The 18484-nt window shown below is 37.8% G+C and overlaps 1 protein-coding gene across 1 annotated transcript; it reads right to left on the bottom strand.

The window, feature by feature from the left end:
* Positions 1-706: 706 nt before the first annotated feature.
* LOC141705971 (protein trichome birefringence-like 34) lies at positions 707-2775 on the bottom strand. Its single transcript, XM_074508825.1, has 5 exons — positions 2404-2775; positions 2010-2181; positions 1711-1910; positions 1375-1533; positions 707-1260 (listed from the first exon to the last, which is right to left on the bottom strand). Exons 1-5 carry the CDS (start codon positions 2733-2735, stop codon positions 909-911), a joined length of 1215 nt encoding a protein of 404 aa, XP_074364926.1. The 5' UTR covers positions 2736-2775; the 3' UTR covers positions 707-908.
* Between the last annotated feature and the right edge of the window lie 15709 nt (positions 2776-18484).

Here is an 18484-nt window from a genome sequence, read left to right as displayed (position 1 = left end):
AAAATATAAGTTGCTTACAAATAGGATCTAAGATGCTTCTGTTCCCTAATATTATATGCTAGGAGGTTGGGGTGGTTCACTAATTTATATGCAGATCAATATCTCAAGGTATCTTTGCATTCATATATGTGTCGAGATACATTTACATATAGAAGATTTAGATAGTCCTGGATCGTCTTAATGACCAATAGTTTCGAGTTGATGTCATGTTTCTTGATCAAGCTTATTACTACTTTCTTATATACTAAGAATCCAGTTCCTAATTGGTGATTGTTGCGGAATATCTTTAATAAGAGCGGTAACCGTAACGACTATTAAGAGCGGTAATACGTATTTTATAAAGCTCAAATTTTTCATATACAGCAAATTACTTTCTAGCGTCTTTAACAAAATTTGTTGTGGTGCAACAAAAGTAATGATTCATCTGCATTTTTTATGTGGAACCTCATATAGTATTGTTTTTTACTTCTGTTATGAATGTAGATGCTTCTTAGTTTCAAAAATATTGCCATTCTTTGCTTTAAGTTTGTTTTACTGGTAATGGTCATTTTGCAGGATTTTTATATGCTAACTCATGCCTTCACGAGACACAAAGCCTCAATATCTTGTTGCTAAGTGTAGAAGAGAAGTATCCGCTATGGTACAACGCTAGGTTATTTTTGCTCCATCTGAGTGATGAGGTAAACTTCTATTGCCAATGACACAGCGTGTTAACATCATATATTGCCCGGTACTGGCAGGCTATATTCTGTCATAGAAGGATCAGCCTAGAATTCTCATAATGCAATGATGCCTAAATTGTATGTGCAGTACGGTTATAATGACACCTTTTTACATAAACAGGCAACAAACGAGCCTTGATAACAAATTTTTTTCCCCCAAATTTCTCAAGTAGTTTCTATATACTGTTATGTATACTGTAAAATGTGTGCATAAAGAAGTTGATTCCAAATATCAGGTACTCCTGGAAGACACCAATGTACACAGTCTGAATAGCTACTTGGATTTCCCAACTCCTCCTCAGTTGGAGGCTTCCAGTGTTTTCTATATATACTTGGATGAGCTTCTTTTCGCTTATCTGATAACTCTGATATATTTACATATTGCACTTTTAGCCCTTTAGTTTTTAGCTCTCGAACTGCATTTTCAGCTACCCTTATCATTCCTCTGTCTAGTCCACTCCCCACAAATCCTTCGCCCAAAATTGGCTCAGTTTCATTGTAACAATTTGTATTAGCACTCTTTCCCCAGTCTTCACCCCTACATAAATTCGAATTTTCATAGTTTCAACATTTAATGTGTACTAGAAGCCTCTTCATGAAATATCTATATTTATAATATTCTACTGATCAAACTCTATCGCGTCTTACTTACACATGATGATAAGGGGAGGAGCTCATGAAGAACAACTGTGTTTTGGTATGATTAACATGCAAATTCAACCAATCCGTCCATGTCTTTAAAGCCACTTTATAACTCTTTGTTCTCTCTATTGCGTTATGAATTTCTTCCGAGTTTTGAGATGATCCCCTTCTGTCAAACTTTCAGGTCAAGTACTAAAAATTTCGTCCAAATTATGCAAATGGTAGAAGTTGGAACAAAGACCAGTTTATGTATTAAGATAGACGTCTCATAGCATTACCGGAAATCAATCTTGAATGTTCTTGTAAAATAATAATCAAATTAAAGGGAACTAGGGAAGGTGCTTACAGGACTGTCATCTTCGCAGATAGCCACCAAATAAACGAATCAAATATGAGAATGTCTGCATCTTTCCAATGCATAGCATGTTTTTCAATTTTCTGGACATCGACAACTCTTTCTGTCACATGATGCTCTGCCGGATCATCACAGTTCGATTCAACTAATAATGGCTCCCAGTAGAATTGAATTGATACCCCATCATATTGCTAAAATTAGATTGCATTAATAAAACTAATGGAAGAAAAAAATTGGAATGAATCCTGGGCAGTTAGGATATTAATTACAGGGGAAATTTTTTCACTTACAGAGGTTTTAAAGGTGGCTAAGGAGCCATTCCATTGTGCAAATCTTTCTGATGGAGGAATGGATGATTCAATTAAGCAAAGAAGTGAAGTCCATTGATTCTTATTCAATGAATCCCCTACAAATGTTATTCTTTTACCTCTAAGTTTCTCCAAAAGTGTCGTAGCATTGAACCTTACATTACAAGTTACAACAAAAAAAATTCAGAAACAGGTTTACAGCCATTCAAACCTTATTATAACAGTTGATAATGAGCGAACAAGTTTTTGACAGTACAGAGGAAAATAACATTGTAAAAAATCTTAGACTAGTTGGTTCTCTAAATCGTGGATACAGAATGATAGAAGCCTAGTACAATGCCTGAAACCAGATACGAAAAATGAGAAGTAAAAGTACCTTGGAAGATCACAATCATGAGGCTGCCATCTCCAATGCTGATATTTAGACTCATTCCTACCAGATTTCTGACAAGCATAGTCATCAGTCATGAACGAACATTCTCGTTCATTATATAATGGAGCAAACTTGTTATCGTAAACCCATTTTCCAGAAAATAAATCACAGTGCGGGAGTGACTTCTCATCTACTGGCAAATACTCATCTAAATTTGTTGAATCTCTTGTCAAATAAACTGCAGCAAGGAGCAAGGCCATGACAGAAAAGCCTAATACAGAATTGACTCTGTTGTGTGTCAATGTCCCAAAAATCCATATCTTTAGGCTTTTCATGGTTCTTCGTTGAATTGACAACGCTAAAAGTCCAATATATTTCTACTTTATTTAGTTGTTGCAGTCGTATAATAGAAGTGTTTAGATATAATATGTGTTACATGGTTTTGGTTAGCCAACCTACACCTAATTCTATGGTTCTAACTAAGCATGCCTATTTTTAATAATCACAAAGAATAATATCGCATGGGTTCAGAGCAACCTAATACATTTTAGCAACTTAGCATCATTATTAACCAAGAATCCAACTTCTTAAACTCCTATCAGGTGGGGCTTTGATAAATAATGATGTTTAGTTGAACTAGATGTGCTCTTGACATGTGAGTATTTCTGGCTGTGGACTAATATTTGTTTAAGATTCCAAGAGAATAATAATAAAGAAAAAGATACTAAAGATATCTTGCTTAGAAACAGGATTAATTTACTTGATACAATAAGGATTTGAGGCTACTGCTACTGTTTAACTTATCAAACTTAGGAGCTAAATCTTTTCTCTATAATGAAACAAAGCTACAATGAAAAATTATTCAATAAACAAAAAATCTTTTGTCAAATTTTATCAGAGTTGCTCTTGTCAATAGATATTATGTAAATAAGCATAGCCAGGAGCTCATTCTGAATATCAAGGAACCGCGCGAATGCACCAATGCATTCAATTTGAGAAACTAGTTTAGCTTTGCCAATTGTTCACTTTTTATCACTGCCCCTCCTCCAAAACCAAAAGTATCATTTTAGGGTATGTTCAAGATCTTCTGCACCCTTCTTTTTTGATCTATTACTCTTAGCTAAAAAAACCAAGATACTTCTTCATTTTTTTGTAATTTAATAGACTAACTTATTTGTTGAAAAATATGGGTATTTAGTTCCACATTATCAAGTCATTTTGTTGTAATTTTAGTGGTTGAACGTTATATGCACACAACATGTGAATCTTGGAATGTGCTATCCGCTTTCTGATAACCTTTAAATCAATCAAAATAATTAAGAAATTAATGAAACATGACTATCCAAATAACAACTTTTCTTGTAATCTCACTCAAAAGGTACTTGAAATCCCATTTAATTTTAACTAAGAATTTTGCTGGTTCCGGAGGATCCACCTACACTAGAACCCGGGAAGGGAGAGCTTCAAATTTTAAAAACACGATAATCATTTATAAGAAAATAGCATTTAATATATAATTATCCAAAATTAAATTTTGTAAAGATAATCAGCCAGCCAAGAACCCTACAGATGGCTTTCACTCTTTTCAGATCAATGTTTTGTTCTCAATTACTCCCAAGTTCTTCAGCTGCTGTAACTGTAAGTAGTTCTTTTTGTTTAACTCCGATTATCATTTTCTTTTATTCTCCACTTACCCTAATTTAAAACCCAAAACCACCTTCATTCCTTCTTCATCGAGTCCTCATCCCCAACTTCAACAATTACTTTATAATAAATCTAAGGTTGGTTTCGATAAACTCGACGATGCCCTTGCTGTGTTCGATAAAATGCTCAAAATGAAACCTCTGCTTCCTGTTATTTTATTTAATCAACTGTTAGCAGCGCTTGTTCGAATGAAGGACTACTCTGTAGCTGTCTCTATGTTTAGCGAAATGCGTGTTTTATACATTCCGGTTGATATATTTACTTTTAATACTGTTATTAAATGTTGTTGTCACTTAAATAATACACTCCATTATGCCTTTTCATTGCTTGCTGGAATTATTAAACGCGGTCTTGTCGCTGATGTTGTGACCTATAACACTCTCATTAAGGGCCTTCTTTCTCAAGATAGACCTGTTGAGGCTGAGCATTTGTTTAAGAAGCTTATTATGCTCAATGAAATTCAGCCCAATGTTGTTACCTATAACACCATCATTGAGATGGATTTTATGAAAATCTCCCCGAATGTGCTCACCTTTAACATATTGGTTGATGCATACAGCAAAGTAGGGATGACAAATGATGCAACGTATGTGGTTGAAACAATGATTCGGAAAGGTGTATTACCTGATGTAGTCACCTACAGTACACTAATGGATGGATATTGTTTAACGGGCAGAATGGACAGGGCATTGGAGGTGCTGAATACCATGAGGAGCAATGGAATATTGCCAGATTGTTATAGCTATAACATTTTGATAAATGGCTTTTGTAAGAGCAGAAAGTAGACAAAGCTATCAATCTCCTCAAACAAATGCCAGCTGAAGGTTTGAAGCCCGTAGTTCAAACCTACAACACTATCATACATGGTCTGTTTCAGATGGGTAGACATGGTGAGGTGCGGAACCTTTTCCATGAGTTGTTAAGTAATGGTGATAAAACAAATATCGTAACATGTCGAATATTGTTAGATGGCCTTTGCAAGAATCAATGCATTGATGAAGCAATTTCCTTCTTTCAAATGATGGAATGTAAAGGTATTAATCATGATATTCAAATTTATAATGCCCTCATTGATGGTCTCTGTAGGAACAGAAAGCTTGACGAGGCCAGAAATATTTTTGATAACCTTGCTTCCAGAGGTTTGCAATCTGATGTCAGAACATACACTATACTGATTAGAGGACTTTGTCAGGAAGGGTTATATGAGGAAGCAAAGGAATTAGTTTTCAAAATGGAAGTTAGCAATTGTTTTCCAAATGATGTGACGTATAACACGATCATCCGTGGAAGTCTTGTTAATAAGAAATATAAAGAAGCAGCTGTGTGAATAGAGAAAACGCGAGCTCACGATTTCTCAGCAGATGCATCTACCACGTCCGTGGTTCTAGACTTACTTTTGACCGAAGAACATGATCCATCTGTTCTTGCTTTCCGTAAATGGTTTTCGCAATAGGTACTTAAAATATTATGGTACAATGTTATACGTTGACATTTCCCAACTTTCTCCACTGTTATAGTAGTATGTTTTGTTGAACAAGTAATTTGTCGGACAGCAACTCAAGAATGACTCTTCTTTGTCAAGGGTGTATAGAGACATGATATGAGTAAACATAATTTTGTATCCATAACATATTACTATTAGTGTTGCTTAAATTACTGTTAAATGATTCCAAGTCCATTTATGTTTATCCATTGTTTCACTCTCTGTTGTTTGATCAAATGCTTCAAATGAGGGCTCTTGCTACTATTTTCGACTATAATCAACTGTTAGCTACTTTGGTTAGATTATGTTACCCTGGTGTCATATGGTTCTTTGAGATATGCATGCTTTAAGAATTCCCGTAGATAAATGTACCATTAGGCACAAATTACTACTCTAGGAATTCATCTTTGGTACGAGAGTGGATAAACTAGGAGCCTTTCTTTAGCACAACAACTAATATATAAAACAATCTAGATTTTTTTTTACTTCCAGGTACCTTAGTAGATATACTATTTTGCTTGAGGCATGAATTAACTTTACTTCCAGAGGATAGAAGACCAACCACACACCCAATACTAGAAGAACATGTGATCAACCATGTGGGATGATGATCCAGAAGCCCAAATAGGTTTTGGCATGGAGTTACCCAGTTCAATGATCATGAATTGATAGGTTAAACACTGTATTTATATTAGATATTAAATGCTTAAACAGGTGTTTTCGTTTACGCACACAAACCGATGTAGCCTTCTTAAGAACTAATGTACTAAGGATGTAATTATATATGTTTGATTGTTTTTGTTAAAATGTTGAACTCCACTTGTAATTTGTAGGCAATGTCCACCATTTGAGTATGTTAGAAATGGGGTGGCTGAAGTGACTTGCATGAAAGAGAAGATTAAAAGAAATCTGGTGTGTCAAAGTTGGCACCCTTCGGAGGTGCTCTAGTCTCTAAGTAGTAGTAGTACAGAGTTATACACTCTCAGAGATTGCATCTCTTTCAAGCAATCACACCAGCAGGGAGATTGACCTACTGCCTATGTACATTTGTTCTTGAGAAGGTTATCCAACAAGATGAAATTGACAACATAATGTTTAAACACGAGACACTAAATCAAAGGGCTCTTACTTTAGTAGTATTGCCTTCACTCCCTCTCTAACAGGAGGTTGATAGTTTTAAGTCTCCTCGAAATATTTGCGTGAGTATATTCAATTATTATCTAAATAGACTCCTAAAATGAACAATAAAGGACCAGGAGAATTATTAGTTTCAATAATGTACCCCCAAAATGACGAAATTAAAATTAGGAAGTCAAGTAGGTACTTGTTATGATGCAATATAGAAAGGGAAACTATAAATTGTATTTTTTAAGTGATTACCCTATTTCACAAAGATTCAATCATTTCTTGTTCAATTCAGCAACTTTGCTCCATAGTTTTAAGTTTTAACCCATTATCATCCGTGATTTAATAAAGTTTAATCAGATGAATAATCTAAGCAAGAAAGTAACTTTAAGTTTCAAATACAGAGTCCGGTATATATACATTTCAGGAGTGGTAATCAAGGTCATGAAAAGTGATTATGACTTGTCTAATGTGACCATTTTCTTGTTTCTATTTCATTGATGTGCAAAATCTTTACTTTATCCATCCATCCTTAGTAATGTACCTCTGGCTCCTACTAAGTTCAGGTTCACAGGAACTTAAAATGTTCACTCTGCCATATTATTAAACCACTTCATGACAAGCAACATAAGATACAGGTCGAGAAACAAACAACAGATACATCAGACGGACCAACATATCAATAATTCAAAATACCGGGCTCTCATTACCAGCTCTCTGAAACCTTTCTGCAAACTTCTGGCAAGCCAGCTGATTATGAATGTGCATTCTTTTTCTTTGTAAATAGGCTGGTAGGATATACTGTAAAACGCCCATTTTCCTGAAAACAAATACCTAAATGATTCTTATGACTAGTGATCTTGAGCAGCACTATATACACTAAGGATTTTTCCCCGCACTAGCTCTAAAATATTTAATTTTCTTACATATTTATAATTATAAAATTTACTTAAACATGTATTAATAAGCTATATAATTAATTTAATTAAGAGAGCAATTTATATATTTTATTTTGCGTCACATTTCTTATTCAATTATGAGAGAAGTTAATTTTTTTTTTAATAATATGTATAATTTTTTCAGCTAATCTAATCGCATAAATGCATAAAAAACCTTTATATAAAATTTATTTAATATTACTGGGACGTCAATTTATGTGTTATTTCATACATTGTTAAGCTGAAAACCACATCTCTACACAAAAATTTGAAATTATAATTCAAAATATATTTCAAATATTTGAGAAAAGTAAGAGACAGAGCTATATTATTTTGTTATGTAGTATGATTTTTGTTTGCTAGTCTAAGGGCATAAATGCATATAAAACTTTTATATGAAAATTTATTATAATATTACTCAACAACACCTTTTATATAAATAATTATTATATTATTAATCGGTATCGCCTCACGACGACGCCTTCGCCGTTTAAAAATCATAAAATTGACATATATAACTATAAAATATAAGTTATTTCAAACATTGTTAAACTCAAAATCTCATTTTCTCGAAACAATTTGAAATTATAATTTAGAATGTACATCAAAAAATTCAAAAAAGTAAGAGAAAAGTTAATTTTTTGTTAATTGTATGTGTGATTTTTGTTTGCTAGTCTAATCGCATAGATGCATAATTTTTTTCCCTATAATATTAGTTTAATATTACTTGACATCGACTCATGGATAAGCCGTAAAATTGAAAAATACAATTACAAAATATAAGTTATTTCAAAGATTAAACCGAAAACCACGTCTTTACATGAAATTTTGAAATTGTAAATGAATTTCTTACTTCAAAAAATTAATTATATAAAAAATAATTTTTTTAATAAATGTTTGTATTTTTATGAAAGTTTTGTTTTCCTTTGTATTTTGAAGTACATAATTAGAATAAAAACATATTTGATATTTAAATTATATATCGAAAAAAATTATCTGTATTGTTAACCCAATTATAAAAGTAACAATTTATTTTTTAAAATTTAATATTTATTTTTATGATAATAAATAACTTAAAATACATTTTTTTTTAAAAAAATTATAGTGTCATAATTTTTTGTAACACCCCACCTCACTTTTTTAATATTTAATACATGAAAGAGTACTTAGAAGATAATATTACCATATCAAATATAGGAGTATTAATTTATAAATATAGAATATTACATTTTGAAAGCGGCTGTCACAAATAAACTTGATGATCTCTTGAAAAATGCGATCCCCTGAAAAACGGTGACAATACAATTTGTATTGAAAAACCTGTGGATCAGGCTGTTAAACTGCAAAATGACCAGTACCAGGCTAGTGCTCACTTGGACCAACTCATGGATGTGATTGAAATGGTGATGTTTGATGAGCTTGAGGGAAACCCTGCAAATAAGACTATTGGAAGTTTACTTAGCTGCTGCATTTCGCTATTAGTTCCTGTTCTTTTTCTGATTATGAGTTCTATCCTAGTCTTTTGTCTTAGGGTTTAAGCTTAAGGGGTCTTGCTTCTCTATGCTAGTTCTGTTATTAATCCAATTCCTAGCTTATTAAAAAAAAAAACCTAATGAGAGTCCGCTGTCATTCATAACTATCATCTATTCTTCACCATCCTCTCCTCCCATCAAATTCACATCCGTCCCTTCCATTCTCTCATCCCGTTTCCTCCATTTTTAAATCTTTAATTTCTATTATAATAATTTTCAATAAAATCGAGATCTAAATCTTTTTGGGTATGCTCTTGTTACCATACCCATCTTTTTGGGTTGTTGATGGTGTATGTCTTATTGCGTTTTTGATTCGTCGACATGTTACATTAAGAATGATTTTTACGGTGTATTGGGAGATCGGGATAACCCGCTTCAAATCAGGAATTGTGGTACTTATCACAAGGGCTCACCTCGCACAACAAATGATTGTTCAATATATGGGGCATTTGTAACCCCAACCTTAGTTGGTGTAACTGATGGATATGAACACTGGTGTACCACCGATTTTTTATTTAAGCAGGTCAATTGTGATTCTACTATTTTCAGTAATAGTGGTGTCGACTGGATTGCTCGAGAAATTTTTGTAATCATTTTTACTATCAAGAATATTTATATTCTATCGGTTAAGAAACCTGAAAACAAAACGGCTATTTGTTTAGCTCGGTTTTTGTTTCACAATCAGGTTGTAGTTGTCAGTTTAAGGGTTTATCCCGATTGTGTTCTTATGTTTTATATCCAATAAAATCTTATTGTTCGTAAAAAAAAAAAGAAAAATTATTAAAATACATCTAAATTTTCCACACTCAATCCTAAATTGATACTTTACCGATCTTTTTCAATTAACGATTTTTTATAATCCTTAACTGCGTGTCCTTAGTTTTAACCTTGTTTGTAGGTGGGAAATTGTTATGGATAAGAAATCAAGGTTATTACTTGCTGTATTTAATACTAAGATTCGGGAGCTCAAGGCCTTTAATGGCTGCTCTCGTGTTTCGTGACTCAATCTGCCTTTACGAGATGCCTACGTATCTCTGTGAATTAGAGAATCAAGCCAAAAAATGTAGTTCTGATTTGTGGGGTGAGGCCCCTTATATAGATGTGGGAGTCCTTGAATTGGACTTGGTATAGGAGACTTGGTGGACAAGCCTCTGAATTAGGATAGACTTAGAAGTCCTAGGAAGTAGGAAGCTGATCCCTTATCCTTTTAGGTCCCCTTGAGGCTAATCTATAAGGATTTATATCCTTATCGGGACTCTTCTCAATAGCTGATTTTTCCCTTATTAATTAATTACGAAATTAATTAATAATCAGGGCTTTTGGGCCTTTTTTATTCCACCAGGCCTGATCTGGTCCATCAGGCTTAACCTTTCTGGTCTGAATATTATACATCTTATTATTGGGTCCAGCAGCCCATTATTAATAAAATCAGGACTTATTTATCCCTATCATTTGCCCCCCAACTTTTGGGAAACATTGATTAGGTTTCACAGAAGTTAAATCTATTCGTTCCCTTACAGGGTTTCGTTTTTCCGTAAAGTGTGGAGCGACCTACACATTTACAGTGAATTTTCCTTTTATTCAGGAATTACCTTAATTTCCAGGAATTTTTCCCTTATTTCCGGGATTTTTCCCCAATTTTCTGGGATTTTTCCCTAATTTTCTAGGATTTTCCCTTAACTTCTGGGATTTATCCGTAATTTTCTGGATTTATCCGCAATTTTCTGGATTTATCCGCAATTTTCTGGATTTATCCGTAATTTTCTGGATTTATCCGCAATTTTCTGGATTTATCCGTAATTTCCTGGATTTATCCGTAATTTTCTGGATTTATCCGCAATTTTCTGGATTTATCCGTAATTTCTGGTTTAAAATGCATACAAAATTGATTAGGATGCAGAAGAAATTGATCAGGATTCAGCCAAATCGATCAGAATTCCTGCTCGATTTCGATCAGGATCCTGATCGAATTAACTCAGGATCTTACACTCTGGTCGACAGGATTCCTGATCGATTTCGATCAGGGCTCTGATCGAATTGATCTTCAAAGTGACACCCTAGTCGACTGTTACACGTGCTTAATCGATCAGGATTCCTGATCGATTTCGATCAGGACTCCGATCGATCCAGTTTAAAACTCTGGTCGATTTTTGACCATTCATTTTCCATATGAGCTTCTAGATTATTCCTGATATTTCTAGTAGACGGGCTTTTAGGTTGGGCCTGGCTAAATGGGCCTAGAAACGCCTCGTATTCCGAGCTTTTCGCCTATATAAGTGTAGTGTGAAGTGAGAATCCTCACTTCACTTCTCATTTCTCATTTTCTTCTACAAACTTCTCTAGAGTTCTCCCTTTGAGTAGGCGATTTCCGGCGAGCACACAGCCACCGTAGCTCCACCATTCTCAAGTATTTCTGGGTTTCAAGCTTTTAAACGAAGTATATCAATGGCGGACCGCGACTTGGCTCGTTTGCAGAAGATGAATGTCTCTAAGAGAGGTACAAACATTCAAATTCAATCTCCATATACTTCTCTCATTGACATGATTAACTCGAGAGGTGATGAATATCCTTCTCTATCTGAGTTAGATTCGTATAATCATGGTAACACTTTTCATGAGTTAGATGGTAGAATAGAGTCTATAAACACCCTGTACAGACTTCCACCCCACCTTAGGATCACTCCAGCCGCCCCTGGGGATAGGACTTGTAATTGGGAGGGGGATACCCTGTTCATTTATCGAGGAGCCCTGACCGCAGGTCTTAGGTTCCCATTCCACGAATTTATTCCTCGTTTATTAGCCGATGTACAAATCAACCCTTGTCAACTCCCTCTCAACGCCTGGAGGAATATTATCTGTTTTATGGTCCTTTGTCTCAGGAATAACTTCCCTCTTTCCGTAGCTGTCTTTAGGAAAGTTTTCCAATTCTATAATAGCTCCATGAGTCAACCGGGATGGGTTTTAATTCGCCAACGACCCAAAGTTCCCCATATCTTTGATAGTAACTCTATAGTCGAGAACAACCCTAAATGGAGGGATGAGTTTGTGAGGCTGACCTGGGCTGGGGGTGATTGGGCCACACTCTTCCGTAGGCCATTTTGCAAGGTATCAGATGGTAGTCCTGGTAGTATCAGATTGACTGATGAGGAGGAGGTGGCCTACCAGGCCTTAATTTCAGATGATGGGAAAACGGATACCTGGACCCTTTTAGAGGAGTTTTCCTTGAAGAAAGTTGGTCTCTCCCAGGCCAGTGATAAGGGTAAATTTATACCTGCGTAATTATTTTTCCTTCTCTTTAATCGCACTTTTTCTTTTTTTTTCTGGATTTTAATGTTCCTTCTACTTTTCCTTTCAGCTTGCGAGGCCATCAATAATGTTAACAGGCCTAAGGAGGGGGAGTCAGGCCGTCAGAAAAGGGCCAAGCTAAACAGGGACCCTAGGAGCAAACCTGACGGTCCTTCTTTTCTTAAGCCCCACGTCCCGGTGGTCGAGCTGGGGGACGATGTGGATCCTCCACTTAAGGCACATTCCTTCAGGCCTAACTGGGGCTTCAGGAGGAGCGATACGGTGGTTGGATCCACCAAACACGCTAAAGATTGGTCTTATCACTCCGTCACTCCCCATGACTTTACTGACATTGTTACGGGGAGTGATATTGAGACTATTGAGCTTCTGGGTTCTCAAGCCCAAGCTGCGGTAATTTTCTTTCTCTCCTTCTTTGAATCCCAACTTTCTTGTATTCCAACGAACTTGTGCTAACTCATACATATTTCTTTGCAGAGTAATACCTACTTCCAGGCGGCCCTCCATCAGGCTAGGTCCTGGAAGGGTAACTCAGATGGGTTTGAGAAAGAGATGAAGAAATGGGAGGAGAGAGCCAAGGTCCTGGAGAAGAAGCTGGACACGAAGAAAGAGGAGCTGGCTCAGGCTCATTCCGAGCTGGTGAAACTTAGGAGCGATAAGGATAAGCTCATCGATGACTACATGGATTCTGACAAGTTTAAGAATCTCATGGAGATTCATGATGAGGGTCTTTATTCCCTACAGTTTACTCAGGGATGGGACGCGGCCGTGAAGGCGGTTTCTGAGAAGTACCCGGGCTTAGTCGACCCTAAGGACTTTATAAGTCCTGAGCAGGCTGAGTCGGAGGACAGCATAGATGCCCTCTTTAACTCCCCTCAGCCAGATGATCGCATCTTGGATCCTAACACTGCTTCTCCTCCCGCTTCTCCTGCGAAGGACGCTGAAGGCGCTGATAAGGAGAAAGAGAATGAAGGCTCCCACATGGAGGAGTAGTTTTTCTATTCTGTAATTTGATCCTTAATTTATGTCTGGACTTTTGTTTGTATCAGATCTTATTACCCTCCGGGGTTATTTTATATGCTTCTTTCCTTATTCGCATTTTTCTCCTTTATCTTTCTGATACTTTAATATGCATTCAAGCTTGAACTAATTGGCCACACCAGTGTTATCACAACTCAAACATCCATAGGTTGAAATAATTTCGATTTCTTCAGTTTGAAGTCTGGTTTTTCAAAACCTTACATAGCATGGGTTCGACCCTAATCAATAATAACTAGACAATGTAAATTCTACTGGAATATAAAATCCTATGCAAGCAAAGCTTCCAGGTGCTTTTAAACCTACTTGTCACAATGACAAGTGAGAATCGTACTTCGCCTATCTTACACGTAGTAAACCTTCAGGTTTTGTGCGTGCCAGGTCCTCGGGACTTCAAAACCATCCATAGTCTCGAGCTTGTAGGTTCCTCTACCTTGAACACTCTTGACTCTGTACGGCCCTTCCCAATTTGGGGCAAGCTTCCCTTTTTGTCCTACACCAGATGCTTCTATCTTCCTCAAGACTAGATCGCCTTGTTTAAAAAACCTTTCTTTAACCCTTAAGTTGTAGTAGAATGAAGCTTTTTTCTGATATTCTACTATCTTTGCATGTGCTTTATCTCGCACTTCATCAATTAAATCCAGGGCTAATCTCTGCCCTTCCTCATTTTCTTTCTCATCGAAAGCCTGAATCCTTGGAGAGGAATGTGATATCTCCACAGGAACTACTGCTTCCGCCCCATATGCCAACATGAAAGGAGTTGCATCTGTCGTGACTCTACAGGTAGTCCTATAAGCCCATAATATGGGAAGTATCTCATCTACCCAATTATTTCTCGACTTTTCGATCCTCTTCTTTAGTCCATCCAGGATTATCCGATTTGCTACTTCCGCTTGCCCATTGGCTTGCGGGTGAGCCACAGAGGTGAATCGTAACTCAATTTCATTTTCTTCACAATACTTCTTGAATTCCTCATTGTTGAATTGCGTTCCATTGTCAGTGACGAGGATACGGGGAATTCCATATCGGCACATAATGTTTTCCCACAGGAATTGTGCAACCTGCTTAGTTGTGATTTTGGCCAAAGGTTTGGCTTCGATCCACTTGGTGAAATAATCAATGGCTACAATCAGAAACTTCCTTTGTGCTGTGGCCATAGGAAAAGGCCCTAGAATATCCATCCCCCACATAGCAAAGGGAATAGGTGAGTTGATAGAGGTCAGCATCTCGGGGGGTTGTCTGGCGACTGGTGCATGCTTCTGAAAACGATCACACTTCTTTACATATTCTTTGGCATCAGCCATCATTTCTGGCCAATAGAAGCCTAAACGAGTTATCTTATGAGCCAAGGACCTGCCCCCCAAGTGTTGCCCACAAATGCCTTCATGCACTTCCTCAAGAGCCAAGCGTGCCTCATCGGGCCTGAGACACCTCAAGTAAGGAACCACGAAAGATCTTTTATATAGAATCTCATCTATCAAAGAGTACCTTAGTGCTCGAACAGTTAACTTCCGTGCCTCAATTGTATCGCTTGGCAACCAACCGGTCTGAATGTGAGCCTTGATGGGATCAATCCATGATGTCCCCAAGCCTACGGGAGCCACAAGCTTAACATCTATGCTTCGTGTCTTCAAAACACGGAAGTACACACTTCCTGAACTTTCTTCAATCTCAGATGAAGCAAACTTTGATAGCGCATCTGCTTTAGCATTTTCTTCCCTTGGAATGTGTTCAACATGGCATTCATTAAATTGGGTCATCACAGCCCTTACTAGGCGAACATACTTTGCCATCGTATCATCCCTTGCTTCAAATTCTCCCTTTACCTGGGATATGATCAACTTCGAGTCTCCACGGACCTTTAAGTTTTTGACTCTAAGTGTCCCAGCTAGACCAAGGCCAGCAATCAGGGCTTCATACTCTGCCTCATTGTTTGTGGTTGGGAAGTCTAGCTTCATGGCATACTCAATTAAGAATCCATCAGGGCTTTGCAAAACCAACCCTGCTCCACTGGAATTTGTTTTTGATGCTCCATCAAAATAGAGAACCCAATATTCTTTCTCCTTGTCCCCATTGTCGACTCCCTTGTCTTGAGGTGTGGTATCTTCCTGCCCCCCGACTTCTTGGTTGGGTATGGTACATTCCACCACGAAGTCAGCTAGTGCCTGGGCTTTTATGGCCATACGTGGCTTATACTTGAGATCGAACTCTCCCAACTCTATTGCCCACTTAATTAGTCTCCCACTTGCCTTGGGACTGTGAATGATATTTCTCAGTGGCTGATTTGTTAGCACTTCAATTTGGTGAGCTTGAAAATAAGGACGCAGCTTTCTTGAAGCCATCACCAAGGCTAAAGCGAATTTCTCAATGGCTGAATAATTCAACTCAGCACCATGCAAAATTTTGCTGACATAGTATACGGGTTTCTGGACTTTCAGTTCCTCCTTAACCAACACCGCGCTCAAGGCGCTTTCTGAAACAGCCAAGTACAAGAATAAAACTTCACCCAGAACTGGCTTGGCCAACAACGGGGCCTGGCCCATATACTTCTTTAACTCTTCAAATGCCTTCTGATTTTCCTCACTCCATACAAAGTCTTTAATGTTCTTTAATGACTTGAAGAATGACAAGCACTTGTCTCCTGACTTGGAGATGAATCGTCCTAGCGTAGCAACCCTTCCTGTGAGTTTCTGAACATCCTTGACAGTTTTTGGGGGTTCCATGTCCAGGATTGCCTTTATTTTATCGGGGTTAGCCTCAATTCCCCTCTTTGAGACCATCAATCCCAAGAATTTTCCAGATCCTACTCCGAAAGCACACTTCGTGGGATTCAACATCATCTTGTGGTACCTCAGGACCTCAAAAGCTTCCCTCAAATGGGTTATATGATCAGTCTTTACTAGACTCTTGACTAGCATGTCATCAACATAGACTTCCATAGTCTTCCCAATAAGATCCTTAAAAATTTTATTCACCAACCTTTGATAGGTGGCTCCTGCATTCTTGAGACCAAACGCCATAACAAGATAACAATAAACACCAAAGTCAGTGATAAATGATACCTTTGGAATGTCATCCTTATGCATTTTGATCTGGTTGTATCCGCTAAACCCATCCATGAAACTCAGCATCTCATGTCCAGCGGTGGCATCAATCAAAGTATCAATTCTAGGCAGCGGAAAACAGTCTTTGGGGCATGCATCATTCAGATCGGTGAAGTCTATACACATCCTCCACTTTCCATTAGCCTTCTTCACCATTACAGGGTTTGCTAACCACTCCAGAAATTGAATCTCCTCAATGAAACCAGCCTCTAAGAGCTTTTCCACTTCCTGCTTTATAGCCTCTTGTCTTTCCGGGGCAAAATTTCTTTTCTTTTGTTTCACTGTCTTCCGACTTGGATCCACGTTTAGCTTGTGAGTAATTAACTCCGGGTCTATGCCTGGCATATCAGCTGCTGACCATGCAAACACATCACTATTTTCTTGCAAAAATTTCACTAACTTCCCTCTAAGGGGCTCCTCTAATGTGGCTCCAATGAAAGTCATCCTCTCAGGATTCTTGGGATCTAAAGGAACCGAAACCAATTCTTCTGCTGGCCTTCCTCTATTCTCATCATTTTCTCGAACATCCATATCTTCAATAGGAAGAACCTGCCCCCCGACTCCATCTGCCCTCAAAGAGGCCACATAACAGCTTCTAGCCATTTTTTGATCTCCTCTCTCTTCTCCAATCCCGTTTCGGGTGGGAAACTTCATGACTAAATGGTAGGAAGAGGGGACTGCCTTGAAGGCATGTATCCCTGTTCTCCCCATGATAGCATTATAAGTTGAACTAGCCTTTACCACTACGAAATCCAGCATCTGCGTTGCTTGCCTTGGCTCCGTACCTATGGTGGTTGGCAACTTGATTATCCCTTCCACAGGACATTCTACTCCAGCAAATCCATATATCGGCATGTCGGTTGGTGTTAACTGGGAGTCGTTATACCCCATCCTTAGAAAGGTGTCGTGGAGCAAGATATCCACAGAAGCACCATTATCCACAAGGACCCTCTTAACCGGGCTATTTCCTATTATTGGTGTTATGACCAGCGGGTCGTCATGGGGAAACTTCACACCCTCTAGGTCGGAATCATCAAAAGCCAATGTTACTTCTGTCCTGGCCCTCTTCGGGGCTTCTCCAACAATATGCATAACCTCTCTAGTATATGCCTTTCTGGAATTTTTGGACAATCCAGCAGCAGTTGGACCTCCAAAGATCGTGTTTATCACAGGCCCTTGAGGTCTCGGCCCTCCATAAATGGTGTTTATAACTGGTCCTCTAGGTTGGGGATTCCGCCCCTGATCATCTTGGTCCCTCCTACGATCTTCAAAGTTCTTCCTTCCATTATTATTTCTGTCCCCTCCATCTCCAGTATACTTATTCAATCTTCCTTTTCGAATCAAAAACTCAATTTCATCTTTCAATTGCCTACACTCATCGGTGTCATGGCCAACATCTTTGTGAAACCTGCAATACTTGCCCCTATCTAGCTTGGCGGGATCAGCCTTCAAGGGCTTAGGCCAGCGAATATCTCTGTCTTTCTCAATCTCCATCAAAATCTGACTTCTGGGAGCATTCAGCTTAGCGTATTCAGTGAACTTTTGCCCAGGTCCTCCCTTCTTGGGGGTTGAATCAGGGTTTTGTTCGGTCTAGGATATTTGTCCTTAGCGATATACTCCAAATCAGTTTTTCGTTTCTTGCCTCCAGTGGGCTCATTACTTACTACGGTCTTCCTCATACTTTCTTCAACCTTGATATACTTCCCTGCCCTCTCTTGGAGCTGCAACATGCTCTCAGGGGGTCGTTTGGCCAAAGACATCTTAAAAAACTCATCCCTAGTTCCTTGTTGCAATGCTATCATGGCTACCTTATCATCAAGATCTGGGACTTTTAAAGCCTCCTTTGTAAAACGATTC

The sequence above is a fragment of the Apium graveolens genome, chromosome 2 (assembly GCF_009905375.1).
Source record: "Apium graveolens cultivar Ventura chromosome 2, ASM990537v1, whole genome shotgun sequence".
In the NCBI taxonomy this organism is placed as follows: Eukaryota; Viridiplantae; Streptophyta; class Magnoliopsida; order Apiales; family Apiaceae; genus Apium; species Apium graveolens.
Note: the sequence above shows the minus strand (reverse complement) of the source record. Positions and strands in the feature narration are given on the sequence as shown.